Source organism: Zootoca vivipara, chromosome 10, assembly GCF_963506605.1.
Source record: "Zootoca vivipara chromosome 10, rZooViv1.1, whole genome shotgun sequence".
In the NCBI taxonomy this organism is placed as follows: Eukaryota; Metazoa; Chordata; class Lepidosauria; order Squamata; family Lacertidae; genus Zootoca; species Zootoca vivipara.
In genome coordinates this window covers 35,187,287-35,212,921 of record NC_083285.1, presented here as the reverse complement: position 1 = coordinate 35,212,921, position 25,635 = coordinate 35,187,287, and the positions used below count along the sequence as shown (strand labels likewise).

At 42.9% G+C, this 25,635-nt stretch overlaps 1 protein-coding gene across 1 annotated transcript in view; it reads left to right on the top strand.

The window, feature by feature from the left end:
- The window catches only part of KITLG (KIT ligand), an 89,426-nt gene that overhangs the window by 33,735 nt on the left and 30,056 nt on the right, over nt 1-25,635 (top strand). Inside the window, exon 2 of the mRNA XM_035127402.2 lies at nt 18,774-18,887. Coding sequence (XP_034983293.2) covers nt 18,774-18,887 — 114 coding nt within the window. The remainder of the gene's footprint in view (nt 1-18,773; nt 18,888-25,635) is intronic.

Here is a 25,635-nt window from a genome sequence, read left to right as displayed (position 1 = left end):
CACTGGACTCCTTTTGGGAGTCTTAATCCTAGCTGCAGTAAATTTGTTAGTTTCCCCATTAATGTCTGTGAGCATTCCTACCTCTGGAACACTGACAAATAGCTTCAGTGGGAATTACCAATTTGATCAGGCATAGGCAAACTCGGCCCTCCAGATGTTTTGGGACTACAATCCCCATCATCCCTGACCACTGGTCCTGTTAGCTAGGGATCATGGGAGTTGTAGTCCCAAAACATCTGGAGGGCCGAGTTTGCCTATCCCTGAATTAGATGCATCAAGGTGAGGTATCTGCTGCCCTTCAGATATTCATCGCAACCAGCATGGGCAATGGTCAGAGATAATGGGAGTCGTTATCCAGAAAGATCTGGATAGCTGCAGGTTACCTACCCTGATAGACACCTATATTAGATGTTTTCTCTTCCAGCCACTTAATGCTATTCCCCCCCCCCCCCACACACACACCAGTTGTCCTGTTTACTCTGTATCCAATGTGCTCCCACTGCTGATTTGGAAAGAGGTATACGCACAGCATTAGCCACAACCCATATCTATCCTCTTGTTTCTAATGAAATGCTGCATTTTGATGCATTTTCCCCTAAACTAGCTTTCATCCACATTGAGAAAAAAGAAAAACCTACCTGCATTTTAAGCTGGTAAAAAAAATGGGTCAAGGTTCGCTTTCAGGCTGAGGGAGCCAGTGTTTGTCCACAGGATTTCCATGTCATGTGGCCAGCATGACAAAACCACTTCTGGCACAATGGGACACCATGACGGAAGCCAGAGCGGAAATGCCATTTACCCTCACGCTGCAGTGGTACCTATTCATCTACTTGCTCTGGTATGCTTTCAAACTGCTAGGTTGGCAGGAGCTAGGACAGACCAACGGGAGCTCACCCCATCGTGGAGATTCGAACCGCCGACCTTCTGATTGGCAAGCCCAAGAGGCTCAGTGATTTAGACCACAGTGCCACCCACATCCATATTTAAACTGGCAATGTGTACACAGTCATAGTCTCTTAATATTCTGGGCCACTGAACTATCATGTGGCTGTTCCCACATGGGTTCCTCCCCACTGCCTCCAGTTCCCTGCAAAATGTTTGTACTTGTGTCAGTGCCTCTCTCTTGTGCAGAGGTGTGCTTTATAAGGTTTTTCTCTCTGTATTCCTTTGTTGTTTGATACTGTCCACACCAACTGTCCACAGCAGTTCTTCAAGGATTCAGAGATGAAAAATCCACAGCTCTACCTTGAGATGCCAGAATTTGAACCTGGGACCTTTGCATGCAAAGCAGATGCTCTACCACTGAGCTCTGGCCCTTCCTTTCCCTCCAAATCCTAAGGCTTGACTCCCTCTCCCCAGAATTTTTTGTGGCCACCAGGAAAGCTTGTCTCTTTGCCACCAGGGCCGTCTCTAGGCCCGGGCTGGGTGGCGCAATGCACCAGGGCGCCTGGCCACCAGGGGCGCCGAAGGGGAGCCAAACGGCTGGTGTCCAGCTGAGTGCGGCATCCAGGAGCTCCATGCAAGGCAGCAAACGCGACGGCATTAGCAGCGAGTTGCAGAATTAGCGAGACTCCTGCCTAGAGTGGCACCATGCGCCTGCTGCCACTCTAGGCAGGAGTCTCGCTGGTTCTACAACTCTAAAGCTGTCGCGTTTGTCGCCTCGCATGGAGCTCCTGGCTGCAGCGCTCAGCGCTGCCTGCACCCTGGACCATGAAGGCTCTGCGGAGAGCGTGGCCAGAGCCCGCCCACCCGGCAGGTGAGCCAAAGAGGAAGAGAGCCGTTCGCCCTCCAGAGCATGGGGCTCCCCCTTCGACGTCAACCTCGGCTTGCTGCCGGGCTCTAAAGACTCGGGAGCGGGAAGTTCGCTGCTCTTTGGGCCAAACCGTGTGCCCCGTGTGACTGCCCACCCCCTGTAGGAATGTGGGGCAAGCTCCCCTCTGGACTCCCCCTTCCTAAAAAAGGTCAACAACTCTGGGTCTGGGAAATGGGGGGGGGCGCCGGAGGGATCTTCGCACCACGGTGCCGGATATGCGTAAGACGCCACCAAATTTGCCACCAAATTTGTGAGGAGAAAAACAGGAATTATTCATGGAGCTCCTATTTGTGTAAAGTAATTGTCACCTGTCTACACTTGTCAATATTTCAATAGATTAGAGAGCTGTGTACTTTGACTCTGCCAAGCGTTCAGAACAATTCTCAAAACTTTAATCTGTCTCAAACCTGCTAAATTTCTCTTTGCAAAGTGCCACGATGACAGGAATACATGCATGCACAATGAATGTACTTATTTATAGTATTTTCTAGAAGATGCTGAATGAATTAAACAGATATGGCCTGAATTTCAGTATGGCTTTCAGTTGTGGTATCTTGCCTGGCCTGGTTCATACATAAAGCTCCATGCTTTGTTTCTCTCCGGACCAACTGTGATGGGGAGCCAAGGCCAACCTCTCAAGCTTTCTTTGAAGGAAACAAACAATGAATTCAGGTTTGCATATAAAACTAAGGCAGCCTCTGTTTTCCCTTATACGGAAAGAGCAGGAGAGGGGCCAAGCAGGTACGGTATTACCTGGCTGTGTCCACCTGCATGCTTCTTGTTGATAGTTTATTTTTAACTATGGTTTGTTCCATGCAAATCAACCCACTTCAGCAGTAGTAGCTATTTTTTATAATTTGAGGTGGTCCTGGGACAGGCGCTGTGAACAAAGCTTCCTTGGGGAGTAGGCTGGCTGAGAATCTTCATTTGTATTTCTAATGCCCTTTCTAACTCCTGGGAGGAGACTTGCACTATGAGCTGCATCTTTTCCAGGGCAAGCTAGCAACCCAGGACCCACCTAGTCCATTATCCTGTTCTCCCAGTGCTTTCTCAACCAAATGAAAAAGTGAAGGCGGTGAAGGTCCTGTGTTAGTGCCTGGAGGCAGTTAGAGGATGGATGGCAGCTAACAGATTGAGATTGAATCCTGACAAGACAGAAGTACTGTTTGTGGGGGACAGGAGGCGGGCAGGTGTGGAGGACTCCCTGGTCCTGAATGGGGTAACTGTGCCCCTGAAAGACCAGGTGCGCAGCCTTGGAGTCATTCTGGACTCACAGCTGTCCAGGGAAGTGCAAGTCAATTCTGTGTCCAGGGCAGCTGTCTACCAGCTCCATCTGGTACGCAGGCTGAGACTGTCTTGCCAGAGTGGTGCATGCTCTAGTTATCTCCTGCTTGGACTACTGCAATGCGCCCTACGTGGGGCTACCTTTGAAGGTGACCCAGAAACTACAACTAATCCAGAATGCGGCAGCTAGACTGGAGACTGGGGACGTTCGCCGAGACCACATAACACCGGTCTTGAAAGACCTACATTGGCTCCCAATATGTTTCCGAGCACAATTCAAAGAGTTGGTGCTGACCTTTAAAGCCCTAAATGGCCTCGGTCCAGTATACCTGAAGGAGCGTCTCCACCGCCACCATTCTGCCTGGACATTGAGGTTCAGCTTCGAGGGCCTTCTGGTGGTTCCCTCACTGCGAGAAGCAAAGCTACAGGGAACCAGGCAGAGGGCCTTCTCGGTAGTGGCACCCGCCCTGTGGAACACCCTCCCATCAGAGGTCAGAGAGATAAACAACTACCTGACATTTTGAAAATACCTAAAGACAGCCCTGTTTAGAGAAGTTTTTAATCTGTGATATTTGATGTATTTTGATGTTTGTTGGAAGCCGCCCAGAGTGGCAGGGGAAGCCCAGCCAGATGGTTGGGGTATAAATAATAAATTATTATTGTTGTTGTTGTTGTTGTCTGCAGAAAACCCATAAGCAGGACCTGTGCACAAGAGCACTCCTCTCTTGTGGCTTCCATCAACTGGTATTACTGCCTCCAACTGCGGAGGCAGAGCTTAGCCATTACGGCCGGCCCGGCAGCCATCAATAGCTGTCTTTTCCATGGATTTGTGAAAAAGCTTGTCAAAAAATATTTAAAAGCTATGGAAGATTGTTGAAGGGGAGTCCACATAAGGGCAACCCAACATAGATTTGGATTGCAGCAGACTTGGATAGTCAAAAGAATAGGGGCCCATTATTCCATTTTGTTCCTTGTTAGGCTGGGTGGCTTCGAGAGACTGACTGGTGGGTTGAGCATGACTGGTGAGCTGAGTTGTTTATTATCTAGGAAAGTGCTCTTAACACCTTTCAGAGCCAGGCGATGAGGCTGGAAATGTGTTAATTAAAAAGGAGATTGCTGGGCTTGAGTGGGCATATCAAAGGGATTGTCCCAGCGTGGGCCTCACCAACGCAAGCCTGCCCTTAATCACTTTCCCGCCCTGCCTCATGGCCTTGCCTGCATTCCTTCTGGTTGGATGGGTACCAGCACCAGCCAGCCACTCCCCACATCCTGATAAAAATGTGCAGGTAGCAGAGAGGTTCAGGTCGGCCGGGGGGGGGGGGGGAGAGAAGTGATGGGAAACCTTTCTTCTCTGGGGGAAAAGGCCAGAAGAGCAGTTGAAGGAAGGAGAGAGAAAATGTGATTTAAAAGGAATAAAAGGAGTAAGAGAAGAAAACTGTAAAAGGAGCAAAGTGGGGGGAATTAAAGAACCTAGCAGTTTGAGGCAAGGGATGGCGGAAAGGTGTGAGTTAAGTGTGGAAGTAGAAAGGGAGACGAAATTACAAGAGAGAAGTATTAATTGTGAAAGAAAGCGAAAATATGAAATAAAAATATTCTCCAAGTACAGCCACTGGATCGGCAAGTTCTGCCCAAATTGGAGAGATGGATGCACAGTACCTCCTGAGACAGTTTCTATACTTACCACGAGGAAATATAAACTCTGGATCTCCTTGCTACCAGGAAAAGAATTTAGTAATTTCCCAAACGGTATTCCGTATCAATAGAAAATGACCACTAGTAGATGCCTACTGATTATGCCCAACTTCTCCTTTATCTGCCACCATTTTGTGACAGGCTTTGCACCTGTGCCACCATTTTGCGATTGATGGGTCTCAGTAATTTCTAGCCTGCCGAAGCGGGCCCTGGGGGTAGAAATTTTGAGGACCCCAGTTGTGTGTTTCAGTCTTATTAGAAGAATGAAGCTTATTTCTTAAGGTTGTTCTTAAGGAAACATAATCTACAGAGCAGGGCCGCTCCACAGGTCCCCAGTGGCAAGGGCCATAACTTAATTGTTGAAGTCATATTTTGCATGCAAAATGTACTACATGCCACCCCTGGTGTTTCCAGGTAGGGTTGAAATCTTGTCGAACTGCTGCATGCCAAGTGTACAGTACTGAGCTAAATGGACCAGTGGCCTGATAGCTTCCTGTGTTCCCTAGAGGGCTTAATATAAGGAAATGCAGGATGCTGAGTCAGGTCTTCTGCAGTGATTTGGTGTAAAGTTTCCCACACACTCATCCCTCAAGTCCCTCCGTCCTTGGGAAACTTAAAATGCTCACTCCCTTTTCTTTTGATCTGATTGGCTCTGTGCCTTGGATGAGAGTGACCTCTGATCCAGTCACCTTCATTTTGATATAGAGTTACATTCAGAGAGGTTCACATTATTTTGTTCATTGATTTATGCTGTGCATCCGAATCTGAATATGATAAAGTCTCTGCAAAAATCCCCTGGTCTGGGGCTTTTCCAGACAACTCTAAAAATGCTACTTTCTCATAGCATGCATGTGTGTATGTGCGACCACCTAGTCCAGGCCCAGGAATGCTACCAGAATTGTGGTGGTGATAAATCATAGTTGCTATTTCAGGCTACTTTAGCATCTCTGGGTTCTGTACAAGCAACTTAATTTAGAGAAAAGGAAGAGAAAAGAAAAATAACTCCAGAGTAAAAACAAGACACTCTGCTTAATTTCAGGTGCCCATACTTAAATGTCTCACAACAAATGTAACTGATCTGTAGAAAACACAACCTGAAGAAAGAGACAATGCATGTGCTTTGTAAACAAGGAAAACCTTTAATAAAAATTATTTTAAACAATATGTTGAACTGGTGGCAGTGCAAAATCAGAAACAATCCTCTAGGTAAATGTGGATACTTAACTGTATTCAAAACAGACCTGGACAGATTTATGAACAACCTCTTGCACTTCCTTATCTGATATCTTCATTGTCACCCATGAGTGTTTGGATCCCTCCGTGTAGTTTTCTTAGGCCTCCCTCTTTTGCTCATCCCCAGCTGCCTCTTAGGCTGCGTAAACATTACTGGCTTAACACACAGCTAGGTTGTTCTATTTTCAGTTTGGATTGAATTATGTTTTGTAGTAAAATGCATCAAAACTCAAAATTTCCTAAGAAACAACAGGATAGATATAGATCATGTGAACACCACTTCCCAAACACTGGATGCATAGCAAATAGCTGTGTGTACAGTTTTGGACCCCCACAAGGTTTGGTTGCTTGGAATTATATTTGATTTCCTTTCCCTTTGGTTTGGTTTACCTGCAGATTAGGTCACCGTCTTCTTATACTAGGCAGGTCACAGAGGCAAATTCAAGGTGTTAGTGTCAGCGTACAAAGTTCTAAAAGGAGTGACTCCCCCAATATCCACCATCTCACGCCCTACGACTGGCAGGAAAGCCTTGCTGTTGGTGCCACCTCTGGCTGTTGTCTGGTGTAAGGTTACCAGATTTTTTTCAATTAATCTGGGGACACTTTTCAACTTCAATGGATTTTGTATGGGGACTGATTTGTAAATCCGGGGACTGTCCCCGGGAAACGGGGACGTCTGGTAACCTTAGCCTGGTGATGTTGACCCATGACTGCTCTTCTCAATGGAATGTTTGTGGAATGTCCACCCTGGTTTGGTACATCTGTCTCCATAACTGCTGACTCTCAGGAGAAATGGAAAGACATTCATATTTAACCAGGCATTTGCTGGCTGAAAGTTATTGGCCATGACAATTTAGAAATTAGCAACAGTGAGGGTATGTGATTGTTTTTATATGTTTTTTAGATTGTGTTTAATAGTTTTAAATGTGCTTTATATTGTGTTGTTTTAATGTCTTGATGTGTACTCTCCTGAGCTCCTTTGGCAAGAAGGGCAGGATACAGATTTAATGAATAAATAATATGTGCAGCACTAAGTAAGAGTTTTGCCTTTATACACCGACTGATGAATATGCACAGAAAGCCAGTGTGGTGTAGCAGCTACATTGTCAAGCTCACTCCATGCCAGCATGGCTAGTAGTTCAGGCTGATGCAAGTTGTAGTCCAGGCACATGTGGATAGCTACAGGTCGCACATTCATGCTCTAGAGAGTCAGAATTTGATGTTCTCCTGATCTCCCCCTTAGTTAGGTTTTCCTGAGGATTTTTAGTGGTCTTGCAATTCTCTGGTTCTGGCACACACAAAAATCCCCTACCCTTATAAAAGATTTTGACTACTCTTTGTCTTCTGTCTCCATTCCAACATCTTGGCTTGTTACATATGCATATTATAAAACACTCTTACAACATGTGGCATGCACTCTGCATGTTTGTGCATGAATTACAGTTGAGCCTTCAGTCTGGTGCTGTTTCTGACAGGACGCTCGCAATGCAGAACTGTTTTACGTTGACTTTAAGGGGAAGACAAAAGCAGTAACTTAAATTGTGAAAGTCTCTCTAGTTTTTATTTTCAGTAGCTAATTTTCCAAAGTATCAGTTACGATGTGAACTCAGTAACAACCCAGTGGGCTGATGTACAGAGCGATTCTAGCCATGCTTACTCAGAAGTAAATCCCTAAGTGCTTACTGGGGTTTTACTATCCCAAAGTGTGCCTATGACTGCTTGGCCAACAGCCCTAATCCTATTTACTTGGAAGCAAGTCCCATTGAAAGGAACAAGACAAATAAACATTTAGGGTCAATGTTTTGTTCAGTAGTAAAGATGTTAGAGCTATCAGGGTGGATTTCAACAGTCTTCCTAATGGACTCTCTCACAGGCACTTTTTGGCACAGTGTATGGTGTGTTTTTTACAGAGCCTAGGGCTTGCTGATCAGAAGGTCGGCGGTTCAAATCCCTGCAACGGGGTGAGCTCCCATTGCTCGGTCCCAGCTCCTGCCCACCTAGCAGTTCGAAAGCACATCAAAGTGCAAGTAGATAAATAGGGACCGCTCCGGCGGGAAGGTAAACGGCGTTTCCGTGCACTGCTCTGGTTCGCCAGAAGCAGCTTTATCATGCTGGCCACATGACCCGGAAGCTGTCTGCGGACAAACGCCGGCTCCCTCGGCCTATAGAGCGAGATGAGCGCCGCAACCCCAGAGTCGGACACGACTGGACCTGATGGTCAGGGGCCCCTTTACCTTTACCTTTACTTCTAGTTCAGTTGCATAATAATGATAACAATTAGTTAATCCTGCCAAACAGTAACAACAACATCCTATAAAGTCAGCCACAGCTGTTCTCCTCTTATGGATGGATGAGCTGATGTTGAGAAAGAGGACTGTTTCAGGTGGCTTGGGAAACCATAATTTCCTGCTACATGAACAAACTGGTGAGCCCTGGACTTACATGTTCTCACTCCTTTCCCCCCCTTTCGTGGCTGTGAGGAGGCAGTCAGAAACTTCCACTTCCACTTTCAAATAAACCACTGATCTTTGTTATGTCTGATCTCAGGCCACTGTGGTTTGTTTAAACTAATTAGTGAACAAACCATAGCTTGATCCTGCTATGTTCTAAGTTTTAGCAAAACTCAGTGTTTAAAGTATGGCTATAATGGGAAACTGTGGTTTCTTTAAAGTTGGAACTTAAAACTTCTGATCCTTTCTTGTGGTTCACAAAAGAGGAGGAAGGTGAAACAGGAAGCGCACAGGCCTGAGTCTTGTTCATGGAACAGGAAAGAATAATTTCCCAATAAAAATGAATTGGCCCATAGTGTCTTGCCTAAAGCTACCTCCTGAGTTTCATGGCTGAGGCAAAATTTGAATGAAGATTTCTCTGGCTCACATGCTTAACCACTACACTACATATGTGCAAATATGGATGCAAATACACAGAGGATGCTGTTTTATTGTAGTCGTTTAAACAAGATGACTACAGATTTCACCAAGCCCTAATATTCTAGGACTGGCCACCATGAACTACAGTGGTACCTCGGGTTACAGACGCTTCAGGTTACAGACTCCGCTAACCCAGAAATAGTACCTTGGGTTAAGAACTTTGCTGCAGGGTGAGAACAGAAATCGCACGGTGACGATGCAGCGACAGCAGGAGGCCCCATTAGCTAAAGTGGAACCTCAGGTTAAGAACAGTTTCAGGTTAAGAACGAATTAAGTTCTTAACCCGAGGTACCACTGTATTGTAATCTACCGTGGCACTTTCTTGTAACATTTGAGACTTTTCCAGGTACAAAATCGAGAGAAGCTATTAACATTTGTTTTATTCCCAGGAGGAATGATTTTAAGGACAAGAAAGCAAATGTTTATAAATAGGAGACTGGATAAACACATTGCATTTGGAACAATAGTCCTTGGTTCTTGAAGGAGCGCATTCCACAATCTTGGAAAAGCTCCTATGTAAAGCTCTGCATCCTGTATAAACAAGTCTCTTGCAGCTGATAAATGGTTCTCGTGAACAAGGAATGGCATTGCCAGTGATAAATACATAATGAACACAGGTTCATAAATGCATTAAATATGAAAAATGAAATGCATTGAAAATAAGGGAAGGGATCTTTAGTTAGGCAAAGTGTTTTTTTGATGGTGGTGGGGGATGAGTGTTTGGACCCCTGGGCTCTCACTTGTGGGGTGCCTCAGGGTTCTGTCCTCTCCCCCATGCTTTTCAACATCTACATGCAGCGGCTGGGAGAGATCATCAGGGGGTTGGGGTTGGGTGTTCATTCGTATGCGGATGATACCCAGCTCCAACTCTCTTTCAAATCAGAACCAGTGAAGGCGGTGAAGGTCCTATGTGAGTGTCTGGAGGCTGTTGGAGGATGGGTGGCAGCCAAGAGATTGAGGTTGAATCCTGACAAGACAGAAGTACTGTTTGTGGGGGACAGGAGGCGGGCAGGTGTGGAGGACTCCCTGGTCCTGAATGGGGTAACTGTGCCCCTAAAGGACCAGGTGCGCAGCCTGGGAGTCATTTTGGACTCACAACTGTCCATGGAGGTGCAGGTCATTCTGTGTCCAGGGCAGCTCTTTATCAGCTCCATCTGGTACGCAGGCTGAGACCCTACCTGCCTGTGGACTGTCTTGCCAAAGTGGTGCATGCTGTAGTTATCTCTCGCTTGGACTACTGCAATGTGCTCTAAGTGGGGCTACCTTTGAAGGTGACCCGGAAACTACAACTAATCCAGAATGTGGCAACTAGACTGGTGACTGGAAGTGGCTGCCGAGACCACATAACACCGGTCTTGAAACATTTGCATTGGCTCCCAGTACATTTCTGAGCACAATTCAAAGTGTTGGTGTTGACCTTTAAAGCCTTAAACGGCCTCGGTCCAGTATACCTGAATGAGCGTCTCCACCTCCATCGTTCTGCCCGGACACTGAGGTCCAGCTCCGAGGGCCTTCTGGTGGTTCCCTTGCTGTGAGAAGCCAAGTAACAGGGAATCAGGCAGAGGGCCTTCTCGGTAGTGGCACCCCACCCCGTGGAATGCCCTCCCACCAGATGTCAAAGAGAAAAACAACTACCAGACTTTTAGAAGACATCTGAAGGCAGCCCTGTTTAGGGAAGCTTTTAATGTTTAATAGACTATTGTATTTTAAAATTCTGTTGGAAGCCGCCCTGAGTGGCTGGGGAAACCCAGCCAGATGTGGGAGGAGTATAAATCTTCTTCTTCTTCTTCTTCTTCTTCTTCTTCTTCTTCTTCTTCTTCTTCTTCTTCTTCTCCATATTATTATTATTAATTATTGATAATCCATCAAAGAAAACTATGCACTGGGTATAAGTTATAGATATACTCCAGGATTCTCTGAGGGCTTCTTCAGAAGTAATACATTTATTATATAAAAAGAGAATTTCCTTGTAGGGAAAGGCATGAAACAACCCACTTGTCATCTCTTTATACATTTTGGGAAGCTGCAACTAGTCAAGAATGATTGGGGGGGGCAGTTATTGTTTTTGTTAGTTACTATGTTATGCATTTTTGTGTTTTTATATTGTAAACTGCCATGTGATTCTTGGATGAAGGGTGGTATAGAAATTTAATAAATAATAATAATTATTATCACATATATACATACTCCTACTTCACTGCATAGATGTGCCATTCGTGTAGGAAATGCAGAATGTTAGCAGCCACAGTGTTTGAGATATTTAGAGAAGTCCCACTGATAACAGAAAAAGTGACTCAGTTGTCATGGTTTGGTGATCCAAATTGCCTGAATGTTGAACTGGATATTCTATGCTTTGTTTGGAGCTCTTTTGGAGGGGTGGAGGGAGTTCAAGTTCAAATTTGTCTAATGTGGTAGAAAAATAATAATACTCCTGTGTTATTGCTACTAATGTTATGCCTGATAGCTCAGTCCAAACATGCTTATTCAAAAGTAAGTATTTGTGGATCTGTCAATTCCAATTTGCCTCAATTTCTTAGTTTTCCTATTTTAGTTCGGTTCTCCACATTTCTACACCAAACTTTTTTTGCATGAAAATTCATCAGTGCTTAATACAAATGTCTCCTAATATAACACATGTTTGTATGCTATTTCCCCTAATATGTGCATTTTTATGCAGAGTTAACTGGAGAACAGCAGTGAAAAATTCAGAAAGAAATCAAATTTCAAAGGATGGCTTGGTTTTTGTTTGCATATGGTTTTGGAAAGTCAAATTGTCCTTAAAATGCAAACTGCATTGAATTTCTCCTCATCCCTGTTCAGAGGCAAGTCCCTATTTGATCAGTGGAACTTAACCTCTAGTTTGTGTTTTTGGATGGAAAGAAAAAAACCTTTTGTTGTCAAGAAAGCTTTGTGACAGCATTCCACATTTGATTCGAAAAGGACCACTGAATTGGCTAAACATTTTTTATGAATTTATATGGACCTTAAACACACACACAATGAAAGTGACCTTAAAATTCCTTTGTGAGAGATACAGACATTGTACCTTGAAGACTTACCTGTACTGAAGGGAAGCAAGCATTAAAGAGCAATTTGTGAGCTGCAATTTAATACGACTGCCCTGCTGTGAACACTTTGACAGCTTTTGTGCTGCTGTAAAAATACATTTTATTTTTAAATTGTTTTTTCCAGCTTATACGAACCCCTGTTGAAACCCCACAATGAAATGCTACACTCTCCCTTCAAGAAATGTCCTAACATTTTAAAAGCCCCTTTTTTAAAGAAAAGAAGTAAAAACCAGTTTGATTTCTCCTTTTCCACACCTGTACTACTAAGTTCACACCATCTTTTTTAACCTTAAGAGTGAGCACAAATGGTCTTCTCCATTTCAAAACTTATTGTTCCTCCAGGTAAGACCCCCACCTTGATGTAATGATATTCCTAAAGTTAATTTCACATCTAATTTGACCCTTAGTGTGACCAAGAAAGGATGAAAGATCAAAATTTGTTCAAATGCACTTTGAACATCTAATTCTGCTGGCCAGGAAATCAGGTCTTTCTCTAAGTCAAGCTCCACATTTTTCCTTGGTTAAGATCGAAAGCTCTGCCTCACTTAAATTTAGTTTAGGCAAACAATGTGTGCTATTGATGGGTATGTTTGATTGAACATTGTAAAAGAGAAAGTTGTGCATCAGTTGCTTTAAAAAAAAGGCAGGGAACTTGAGATGCACACCCAAATTTTGAAGCCTTCCACTGTGGTCTCAGTCTTGAAATAATTAGTTAATACCATGCAGTTCAGAGGGTATTTCATAGGCCGCAGGAAGCATTGGAACTCCCCTTTTCCCCCTGGGAGCAGACGAGATTCACATGGATCCCTTGGGGTCATGCTCTATTATGTAACCCCATTAATTTAATTCCGCAGGAAAATGTTAAGAAAGGCTACGTACACACTACAACTCAATAGTCCATTCCATTCTTTGAGGAGTTTCCCTCCTCAAAGAAATTTGGGCATTATAGTTTTTACAGGTTGATGGGAATTGTCACTCTGTAAGGGGTAAACTACAGTGTCCAGAATACTTAGAGGAAAAGAATGTGCTTCAAATGCATTTTAAAGGGACATTGTGTATGCAGCCAAGGTTTGTCTTGCTGGTTGGGTAAGAAGTCTGTTGCAGTTTTCCCATCTTTGCTCTTCAGCTATATCCTCTAGGATTAATTAATTTGAATTCTATAACTGCACGTAGCTATGAGGCATAACAGTATGTGGGAGGTTTGTTTTAACAGCATAATGTTAACTAGATTGAAGTACCGATTAATACGTATCATCCGTGTTGTGAAATCTGGTGTCATATTCAATTTTGTGCAGCTGTTGACATGTATCCGAAAACCTGTTGACTGAAATGTGAGGAGCTCACTGGAGATTCTCCTGCACATCAATTAAAGCAAGTCTTTTGGGGGGACTCTTGCAAGTCTCATTCTCAGTTCCGCTCAGCTGTAAGTGATGGGGATGATAGTTGTGGTTCACCAAAAGGGAGCTTTGCAAAGTGAGGACTACTCTTTCAACAAGTTGATAGGATGCATGCTACAGAGGAGAGGAGCTCACATTACAGAAGCATTTTATTAAAGTCATAAGAATAATCAGTTGTTAACCCCTCCACTTCATGACAGCCTAAACCCCACCAATGGTAGTCATCAACAAAATAAAAATGTTTTATAGGTTTTTGAAATATACTTCAACTGCAGAAAATATCTGAGGAGGTGGTGGTGAGGGCTCCACAGTTATGAAACTTCTTCCAAATTTAGTTTGACATATTTTGAAAACTTATAATGTTACTTGCATTAGCCTTTTTTAAAAAAAGTCAGCACTCACAAAGATGCTTTTGTGTGCATTTATTCACTTGCTGGGCATGACATGATACAGACTTATAAAACTGAGTTGAAGGGCATTACAAAATCTCCCACTTGAGGTTATTCTGTGAATCCAAGAGGCAGGTTCAATGCAAAAGAAACTACAAGCCCATGCATTTCAGGGTCACTTCTCTCATTGTGAGGTTATGTGGCCGTTTGTATCATCTTGCCAAGTGGTAAGGAGAATTTTTTTTATCATAGATTAGGTAGTAGATCAATGTTTATCTGCATCTACCCTAGCATTTATCTAATACATAATGTGATGCAGAGAGTACTTTGAAACACACATTTGAAAATAGCTATTAATACAAAACATAGATTCAATCCACTTAGTTTTAAGGAGCCGTAAGCACCTTAAGATGATGTTTATGAAATCAGGCTTTTGTTAGTTTGGGTGGACAAAAATAAATAAATCATGTCCAACCACAGGCAAAAGCTGAGGGAATAAAATATTAAAAACAAAATCTGACAGTAGAACTTGTAAGAATATGGAGAGATGCACATAAGAGAGACACATTCAGAACACTCTGCACCACTGGCCACTTCCTCTCCAAAAAATTATTGCAGAACTCCTCTAGAAAAGGCAAAAGATAAGGAAAGTGGAGAAGCTTTCTTGTGAAGAAAAGCTTTATACTGCTTTTTAGCTAAGGGTGAGGAGATGATGACTGGTAGGTAGCACAAGAGATGTTTAGAAAATTATGAATTGCTTGTTTCTTGTTTAGACTCTTGCAATGCATGATAGATTGGCTGCCTTTAAAAGCGATCCAGAAACTGTAGCTGGTGCAGAAGAGGGTCACAGGTTTATTAACTGAAGCTGCTTCCAGACAATATCTGTTTTTGGGTGGAATTCAGCCACATGCATACAAATTTAGGTCAGACAATTGCACAGATGAGTGGGAAGTGTTATGCAAAAAAAAAAAACAATTTCCCCCAAAGAGTGGACTTTTTGTAATAAGGAAAGTGATGGGGAGATTCACTGGAAAGTGTAGAAAAGCTTTTGCTTCGAGGCAGCAGCAGCACCCTACCTTCCCACAAGCAAACTGGAGTGAAAGTTCATTAAACAGCAATTGTCATCTAATCTCCCTGATTATGAATGCCCAATAAACAGGTCTGAAAGTGCCCTGAGACTCAGCAGTTTAATAATAATAATAATAATAATAATAATAATAATAATAATAATAATAGAAAAAAATCCAAAATAAAACACAATAAGAATCAATCTGAGGAGGTGGTGGTGAGGGCTCCACAGTTATGAAACTTCTTCCAAATTTAATTTGACATATTTTGAAAACTTATAATGTTACTTGCATTAGCCTTTTTTAAAAAAAGTCAGCACTCACAAAGATGCTTTTGTGTGCATTTATTCACTTGCTGGGCATGACATGATACAGACTTATAAAACTGAGTTGAAGGGCATTACAAAATCTCCCACTTGAGGTTATTCTGTGAATCCAAGAGGCAGGTTCAATGCAAAAGAAACTACTAGCCCATGCATTTCAGGGTCACTTCTCTCATTGTGAGGTTATGTGGCCGTTTGTATCATCTTGCCAAGTGGTAAGGAGAATTTTTTTTATCATAGATTAGGTAGTAGATCAATGTTTATCTGCATCTACCCTAGCATTTATCTAATACATAATGTGATGCAGAGAGTACTTTGAAACACACATTTGAAAATAGCTATTAATACAAAACATAGATTCAATCCACTTAGTTTTAAGGAGCCGTAAGCACCTTAAGATGATGTTTATGAAATCAGGCTTTTGTTAGTTTGGGTGGACAAAAATAAATAAATCATGTCCAACCACAGGCAAAAGCTGAGGGAATAAAATATTAAAAACAAAATCTGACAGTAGAACTTGTAAGAATATGGAGAGATGCACATAAGAGAGACACATTCAGAACACTCTGCACCACTGGCCACTTCCTCTCCAAAAAATTATTGCAGAACTCCTCTAGAAAAGGCAAAAGATAAGGAAAGTGGAGAAGCTTTCTTGTGAAGAAAAGCTTTATACTGCTTTTTAGCTAAGGGTGAGGAGATGATGACTGGTAGGTAGCACAAGAGATGTTTAGAAAATTATGAATTGCTTGTTTCTTGTTTAGACTCTTGCAATGCATGATAGATTGGCTGCCTTTAAAAGCGATCCAGAAACTGTAGCTGGTGCAGAAGAGGGTCACAGGTTTATTAACTGAAGCTGCTTCCAGACAATATCTGTTTTTGGGTGGAATTCAGCCACATGCATACAAATTTAGGTCAGACAATTGCACAGATGAGTGGGAAGTGTTATGCAAAAAAAAAAAAAACAATTTCCCCCAAAGAGTGGACTTTTTGTAATAAGGAAAGTGATGGGGAGATTCACTGGAAAGTGTAGAAAAGCTTTTGCTTCGAGGCAGCAGCAGCACCCTACCTTCCCACAAGCAAACTGGAGTGAAAGTTCATTAAACAGCAATTGTCATCTAATCTCCCTGATTATGAATGCCCAATAAACAGGTCTGAAAGTGCCCTGAGACTCAGCAGTTTAATAATAATAATAATAATAATAATAATAATAATAATAATAATAATAATAGAAAAAAATCCAAAATAAAACACAATAAGAATCAATCTAGACTTGGCTGCTTGATCACACTATGTCTGTGGATTGTCAGTTGCACTAGCCCCTGAGCCCCATTTAAAACACTGGTTTGAACCGTAGAAACCCTAAGCAGCCTGGGACCAGGTTACATGAAAGAATGTCTTCTCCTACACACGTTGACCCACACCTTAACATCCTCCTAAGAAGTCCTGTTCCTGGTACCTCTGATTAATGAAATGAGGTGAGCAATCACCAGAGACAGGTCCTTTTCAGTAGAGGCATCTTAGTTACGGAATAGGTTTCCAGGGGGACAAGCCATTTTTGTGATCTTTCCCCTGCCAAGCTGAATACCTTTTTGTTCACCCAAGCCTTTTACATAATTTAAGTCGTCTCCCTCTCTGCTTATGAACCATGTTGCCATTTTATTATTTTAAATTTGAGGATGTGGCAAGTTCTGTTTCATTGTATCTGTCTGGCTTCTTCCCCTTTTAATGGTTACCATAGTATTTCACTTGTTTTTGCTAACTTGTTGTTAGCTTCATGTTATAGGGCAGCATACAAATACCAAGAAGAAATATGGAGACAAAAGAAATTATATGCGGTCCATTTCTACACAAAGAATTCAGGATAATTACAAGGAATTAAAATAATTGCTAGTAATTTGACAACCGTGAAACGAGTGACTTTCCTACACAGTTGACTTACAGATTTATTGCTGCAAGATGGGTCACTGGAACAGATCGGTTTGTTAAAAGGATCAAACAAAATGGTGCTGGATATGCCTAGTAGCCATAACAGCTGAGAACAGACTCAATGTGTGTATTGGGTTTATAGGCACGCCTTGAAGGTTTTTCCTGCTCTCTTATGATACTGATTCATCCAATGAAGCTGAATATTGGAAAATTCAGGGCAGACGAAAGGAAGTACTTTCATACAGTACTTAACTCTGGAATCTGCTCCCACAAGAGGTAGTGATGGCTACCTACTTGAGTGGCTTTAAAAGAGGAGTAGACAAACTCATAGAGGAGAAAGCTCTCAACTGCAGTATGCCCTGAATTCTGCCAGCTGCTGGCAATCACAGGTGGGGAGAGTGGTCTTGTACTCATGCACTGCTTATGGGCTTTTAAAAGGTCTCAAGTTAGCTACTGTGAGAACGGGATGCTTCACTACATAGACTCTTGGCCTGATCTGGCAGGACTCTTCATACATTTTTAAGGAACCAAACTAATTCACAATTCCGAGACAAATATATGGATCAGAACATGATTATCCTTTGGTTCTTGCGTGTCTAATTCTGAGATAACAGTTCTTGGGTTTAAAAAGGTGCTAAAATGCATACAGAATGCATATTTTAAGAGAAAATGCAAGCAAAAATGTGTGGTTTTCTGGGGAAGTGCAAAAAGGAAACTATAGGCAAGACTGTGATCAACTTTATTACAGTGAAGTGCAATTTCAAAGAATGCTACCCTTGGGTGTGCTGCCAAACAGCTCTGGCTTGAGGAAATGCTCAGCTGTAGCATGTGAAAGCTGGGTGTGCTATTTTAATGTGTGGAGTGTGTCCACATCTCAGGATCATGTCTCCGGAAAGTCCACCAGCATGGCTCGAAAGCAGAATACCCTTTCCCACTGTTGCTGTCCAGCTACTGGCACTTCACACCATCTTCAAAATAATGTATATTCCACTTTTCCAAATGGTGCTCAAAATGGGTCATGAGAGCAGTAAACAAATCGGTATATAAGTAGGGTTTGCATCCACCGTTAGCCATACTCAGCAGAAACCCCTTTAAATGAATGAACACTTAGGTTCATCCCTTTCAGTTTGAGCTTCCTCTCAGCAAAACTTGGGTGCAACCTATAGTCAAATACCAAACACATTTTATGCCCCTATTATCCAACTAACAAAAAATTATTTTAACTTATGAAATACATTCTAGGCATCTTGAGCCTGTTCTAGGCATTTTCTTGTCTCCCTGAGAAGATTGGGTCGGGGAGATAAACACTTTGGGTAGTATTCAACTAAGTTTTATTCAGAGTTGACCCATGGAAATTAATGAACATTACAGAATTAGGTCTATTAATTTCAATGAGTCTGCTCTGTGGAGAACTTGGTTAAATACCACCCTTTATATTTGCCTTGGAAGCATGAATTTGTTTCTGCAAATATTGCCCAATGAAATCTTAACCCATGATATCAGCATTTTTATCATACTCGTCTGCATTTTTGCAAGCTAGTGATTGACTATTTTAGCAGCCAAGAAATGTTTCACTTCAAAGTATTACATGTTACTTTATGTAACTGGTTATTGTGAAGTTTACCAAGCAAATATTCTCTCTCTTTTTCAGACTTGGATTATCACTTGCTTTTATCTTCAGCTGCTCCTCCTTAATCCTCTTCTCAGAGCCCAAAGTCCCTGCGGGAATCCTGTGACGGATGATGTGTATGACATTGCAAAACTGGCAAGTGGCTTTCCTTATAACCTTCTTTTTATATACTAAGTGTTGTGACTATGCTAAGCAGCCACAGTAAGCAAGAAGGGACACTGGGGGAAGCATGTTGACTTACAATTGAAGATTGAAGGTGCATTCACAAAAATGGTTGTGTTTACAGCAGAGCTAGCCAACTCGGTGCCCGCCAGAAAACTGTTGGACTCCAATTCCCAGCAGTCCCTGCCAGCATGGCCAGTGATCAGGGATGATGGGAATTCTGCTCATCTCCACTGTAGCACAACATTGCAGTCAGGCATTGACTCCACCACCTCATCCCAAGGGAATTCTCTCTGCTCAGGACCTCCAGCCAGTGAGGGACCAGGTCACTCTCTTGTTGGCCTGGGGGGACTTGGATTCAACCTGCCTGTAAATTGACCAATTGCTGATGGGTCCGGGGCAGACTTTCAATGAGCAGGGCGGACTTCACTCTGGTCCACTTCTCAGAAATAAAAAGCAGCTAGCCCCTTCCCTGGCACTGCCATTTTTCCATTTCTCTTTTGGGTTCAGCTTGTGCCTACTTGTTACTGTGGGTGATTGCTCAGTGTGTGACCTTGCTATAGATGATCTCAGTTAGGGTTGCCAGACTCAATAGTGGACAGGACTTCTGTGCCTTTAATTGCCCTGCTCTCTTTTGAGTTTGGAAACCTTGAAGAGAAACCAGCAGACCCTTTGCTTGGAAATTAAACAAAGGCTCTGCTGGTTTCTCTTTAAGGTTTCCAGACTCAAAAGAGAGTAGGGCAATTAAAGGCACAGAAGTCCTGTCCTCTATTGAGTCTGGCAACCCTAATCTCAGTCCCCATATTGGGGACCAGGGAGGAATTTTTCTGTCAGACTAATTTGCCTCTTCTGAAGGTTTTACTTTCCTCATAACAATTGTCACAACTTTGATGGGTTAGGCCTTAGTCTTGGTTGGAGGAGAGGCTGTAAGCTTCTGTCTGCCCCACTGAGGGAACAGGTATTCCATTAAAGGAATCCAGGAGGAGGTGCTTCTGTCCAGATGCCCATGTGGGGTCCAGGGTCATAGCACTCCTCAAGACAGCAATCCAGTCAAGGAGATATTTGATGTATGTCACAGGGCCTAACCATCTCTGGATCGGCCCACATAAAACATCCAGCAAGTAGGTTGGTTGATATAGGATATACCCAATGCCTAGGCCAAACCCCTTGCATCTGTAATCAATAAAGTTGTGGCTAATTCAATCCAAAATGAATATTGCCATGTATAGGCCTTGTTTGGGTGGGGTGATGGTTTCATAGCACTTTGGCGTGTAATAATTGCTGCAATCCAACAACCTCTGGAGAGCACCATGTTGGCTACTACAGATTTGCAGCATCCAAGACAGCAGCTTTCTGGGCTTCCTGTTCAACTCACATGTTTGTTTTAACAGTCAGCAGCACATCTCAGATGTCCTTAATTTGTTTTCTTTGTTCCATTTTTGATGCCCATTAGCAAATTCCCCAAGTGCTAGTATTAGCTTTTCTCTCAAGCCCATGGTAAATAGGCCCCCTCACCTCTTAACCTAAACCTGAGTGTTTCATTTGTGTGTTCTTACTTGAAAATAATGGATTGAGGAGCATTCTGCTTGTGTTCTCACAATCTTATGGAAGAAAAACCAAATCGCGTGCTTTCCCCCTAATTAGAAAAAGGGCAATCTTTTATGAATTGTATTGTTTTTTTTCTTTTACAAAAATGCATCTCAAAGGGGTTTGTGCCAATTTAAATTAGATCATCTCAGCAAGACTCAGATAATGGAAATGTCACTGAGAAACAATTCGTAACACACAGCCTTGCATGTTTTACCCCCAAGTAAAGACCAAGTAAAACAGCCTGCAGTACAGTTATGAACAATGTATAGTGATCTTGTGAGCTGAACTATTTTTTAAAGTCACATGGATTCTAGAAAACACATGTTCCCTCACTTATGAGAAACATGTTGCTTTTAATGTGGAAATGAGTACTGTAAATAAAATAAGGAAAACATTAGCTGATACTGCTCCACATTGACCCAGTTTGCACATTAAGCTAAGGCTTAGTGCAGGGCTTAAACTAGGCTTTCTGTCACCCGGGGCAAAGACTTGGTTTGCCACCACCACCCCACATGTGTTTGTGTACACACACACACACACACACACACACACACACACTACAGGAAGGGATAAATACAAAGCGCTTCATATGTCAGCATCGCATTTAGGTCATAGGACTCAATTTTTGTAGCTGATTGTATGCAGCAGTCCCCGCTTTATGTATTCATATGGTGTAAACATGTATGTTGTCCTCTAGATCCAAACACACACACACACACACACACACACACACACACACACACAGAGAGAGAGAGAGAGAGAGAGAGAGCAATACTCCAAAGTGCTTCTGTTCCCCAAATGGGCAGGAGGTGGTGTTCTGATCTCTTCACCACATTTAATTGATCTTTGAGACATTGATGGAAGCAAAAGAAGAAGAAAGAAAGCACCAAAATTTCCCCTTTCAACTTGCTTAGAGAGCAACTTTCTCCAGGATTTCTCTTCTGCACACAGTTCCAAAACAGACTGGGGGAAAGGGGAAGGAGGATCATTTCCCAGGTTTTCCTGTTTCGCCTTGCAAATTGGCATCCCTCTCGTGCTCAGCAGCTCAAGATCCACACGCTACAAAAGACGGGAAGGACGCTTTTAGTCTCTGGAGCCGCAAGGAGGTGCTGCGGTCAGAGGAAGCCCCTGTAAGCTGGGAGCCTCAGTGGTTCCCCTTTAGAAGCTTCAACCAGGGCTGAGACCCTGGCCAACCCTCCGTTAACTACAGTCCTGCTTAGTGTGAAATCACAGGATCTCAGAAAGGAGATTGCAGTCATTTTGCTCCTCCTCCAGTCCTGATGCTGCTGTCCTTCTGTGAACTATGCCATGGTTTGGCTTAACATGTCATCCATATCCAGGCTTGTGGTTTTTCTCACTCTAGAGAAACAATGAACTATAACAAAGGTTTGTTCTATAGCATTTGGCTTGTGGTTTATGTGCAGGAGATAAATTACAAAACCAGGTTGGGATGGCACGCTAAGCCAAACCATAGTTTAGGTCACAGCAGTGTAGCAGGACCGAAGGAGGAGCAAGTAACCACAATATTCTTTCTGGAGCCCCCACAGTCATGTGCTTGTGTCAAGCCATGGCTTAGCTTTGTGGTATTTACAATGTGTGTGGCTGCGGGGTAGGGGAAAGAGCTGGTAAGTCATGGTGTGAAACAGTCCTGCATGTGATCAACTCTCTTTCGGTACAGTAAACCTTTGAGATTTTTGAGCCCTTGCAAGTTACATGCTTTCATGCAATCCATTTCATGCTACCATAAATATTTATGGTGAAGCTGATATCCACATCGGAAGAAATGTGGTTAAATGCCTTTATTAGCTTGTGCAGTACGAACAATCACACCTACCAGCTTTCCAAGGGAAAATGAAATAGTTTCATCTTGTTGTTTTTCCTAACAAGGAGTTTAATGTTTGGTTGGGGGGGGGTATAAACAGTGTGCATATGGATCCTCAAATGTGTTGGAAATCTGAGGTGAGATTCCCACACAGTGAAAGTTGCCCCCAGTTCCATTCGCCAAACAGAGGCAGCTTAAGGTCCAAATAGTTTACTGTTGCAGAAGATAAGGCTTCAGTAATACATTTCTGGGCGTTTATATATACATAGAGCTTGTAGGCTTTGCAGAAACAGATACAGATAAGTAGAAATACCTCCGTTGGTCCAGCAATTCAAATCTTTGAATTACTTTTCCAGATTGACTCCGACACAGACAGCACAAGACTGAGTGTGATATGTCTTAATCACTTATACCAGGCATGGCCATACTCGGCCCTCCAGCTGTTTTGGGACTACAACTCCCATCATCCCTAGCTAACAGGACCAGTGGTCAAGGATGATGGGAATTGTAGTCCCAAAACAGCTGGAGGGCTAAGTTTGGTCGTGCCTAACTTATACAGTCAGCACTGACTGGGCTGACTCTGCACCTGTTGGCTTATCTCATACATGGAGTGATTTGTGCTCATGAAGGAAACCAACCCCTTCCTCCATGTCCAGTTCTTCAGACACAATGTGCAGACAGTTCCCACCTTTGCATGGTTCACCACCATCGCCAGTTACTCAAGTGCCAAGAACAGTTCCTAGTGGGATTCTATGCTTGAACTTCTTTATTTTTTTATACATTACATTTATATACCACCTTTATCTTCCAAGGAGCTCAATGTGGTGTGCCTGGTTGGTCCTCTCTATTTCATCCTCAGAACCCTGTGAGGTAGGTTAGGCTAAGAGATGGTGACTGGCCCACGGTTACCCAGTGAACTTTGTAGCTGAATGAAGATTCAAACTCTGGTTTCCCAGGTCATAGTCCAACATTCTAACCATTATGCCACACTTTTTGGGACTTTTCTGAGAACAAGCAGAGCATTACACTGGGGCCAAAATATTTAAGTTATTGCTTAGATCTGTGGGGCATAAGAAACGGCTTTACAAAACATTAGACCACTGATCCACCCAGCTCAGTATACTTGACTGCCAGGGATTATTCAGGGTTTGGGTCATGAATCTTTCCTAGGCCTATCTAGAGGTGCCGGGGATTGAACCTGCTTGTAAAGTTTGTGCTCTGCCACTGAGCTACAGCCCTTCTCTGTTTGACAGACAGTCTTTTTACAGATTTCTAAAAATAAATGTACATGCTTGGCTAAGGTTACCAGGGTTTTTTCAATGAATCTGGGGACACTTTTCAACTTCCTACTAAATCAATGGAATTTGTCAGGGGACTGATTTGCAAATCTGGGGACCCGGGAAATGGGGACGTCTGGTAACCTTACGCTTGGCCTTTTACAAACCATTTCAAAGGCATTCTTATGTATCTCTGCTCAGCTTACTCATGTAAAGCAGTATGATGGGGGTCTGGAAGAATTTACAATTTTGGTGTGCATTGCTGCTGTTCCTTTTTTTAAAAAATTGCTGTTCTTAATTTTAATTACCCTACTCTCCAGGCTTTTAATTTAAAGCGGCAACTCTGAAACAACGCTTTTTATATTTTCATGAGCTGCCTGGAAACATTCTGTGCACATAGTATTAATTTTCTATTAATTGTGTTGATGTAATATGGTTTTATGAGTGATGCCGCACAGTTTTATGATCACTGTTCACAATCCACTTACTCAAGAGTCATCAACTTCAGTGGAAGTGGTCTGGCATAAGTGGTTTTAGTATTGCACTGTTAAATAAGTAAATATCTTTAACTGTTTCATTGTTCTACTTAGAAGGGAGGCACACTTTTCCAGCTGAGACAGAAGGAATAAAGAGGAAGTGTATAGTGTGGGAGAATATAAACAAGAGGCAAGAGAGGAGAAATGTACAAGCAGGAAAGAAAGTGAGAATCGGACATCTAAGCAGAAGAAACAAGCTGCAAATACTGTACAGAGAAGGGGCAAATGAAATGAAACGGAAGATCTAGCAGCTGTGCTAAGTGAAGCCATAAGGCTTTGTTCAGCTATTTATTCAAATAACAAACGGCCTGTTCCTACACAAAAGCCACATATAAGCTTTGGTCTAAGTGCAAACTTCCCTTTAAAAATTATTATTATCCTCGTTTGAATGGAAGATATTATACAACCAACAAAGTAACCTGAACCAAATGACACAAATAAGCAAGGACTCAGCCCTCTTGCAAATAAACAGGTTGATTTTTGTCAATCACGTACATTTCGCTGTATTACGCTGTTTGACAGCAGAAAGGTCTCCCACGAGAAGTGGTGAACTCTCTTTCCTTGGAGGTTACTAAGCAGAGATTGGATGGTCATTTGTCATGGATGCTTCAGCATTGCAGGGGATTGAATTACCGGTAGTTGACCTTCATGGTCCCTTCCAACTCTACAGTTCTATTATTCTCTAAGCCCCCATTGACTATGGTCCTACATGCATTGCATTAGCTACCAGGCATCCCCAAACTGCGGCCCTCCAGATGTTTTAGACTACAACTCCCATGATCCCTAGCTAAAGGACGAGTGGTCGGGGAAGATGGGAATTGTAGTCCAAAACATCTGGAGGGCCGAAGTTTGGGGATGCCTGCATTAGCTGCATTTCAGCTGGACTACCATAATGGATATATGTGCCATTGCCCATGCAAACTACTCTGAAGTATCGGTTGGTACAGAATTCTGCTACTAAAATCTTGACTTGGACAAGAAGCAGAGATCATGCGGCCTCTTCATTGTCTCAGCTGCAGAGGGAGCTATTTTCAGCACAAGGGGTGAATTCTCTTCTGGAAAACCTTCCAGGGGCCACATGCCACTGGTGGGAGGGGCCAGAGGCAAAAATTGACAGAGCAATGAAGGCTGATTAGATCGTTGTATTGTAGGCTAGTTTCTACAAACACTCTCACACACCCCTCTCTCCTCCATTCAAGGAGGCATTAGGGCATATTGCAGCTAGGCAAAAAAAGCTGAGGAGGGTTCAAAGTAGTGCTGGGGAGAGTCCCATATAGAGAGGCTTGGGGGAGCGCATTTGGCCCCCAGGCTTGGGTCCCCCACCCCTGGCTTAAGAGCATCTGTGGGTGCTTCCCTTGCATGTTCCCTTGCCTTTGAGGAGACTTGCTGGCAACACGGGAGTGTTTTTGTGGTGTGTGTGTTGTGGTCGGACCTCATATGTGGAACTCCCTGCTTCAGGAGGTTAAATCATTTTCCTCCTTGTTTGTGTTTACTAG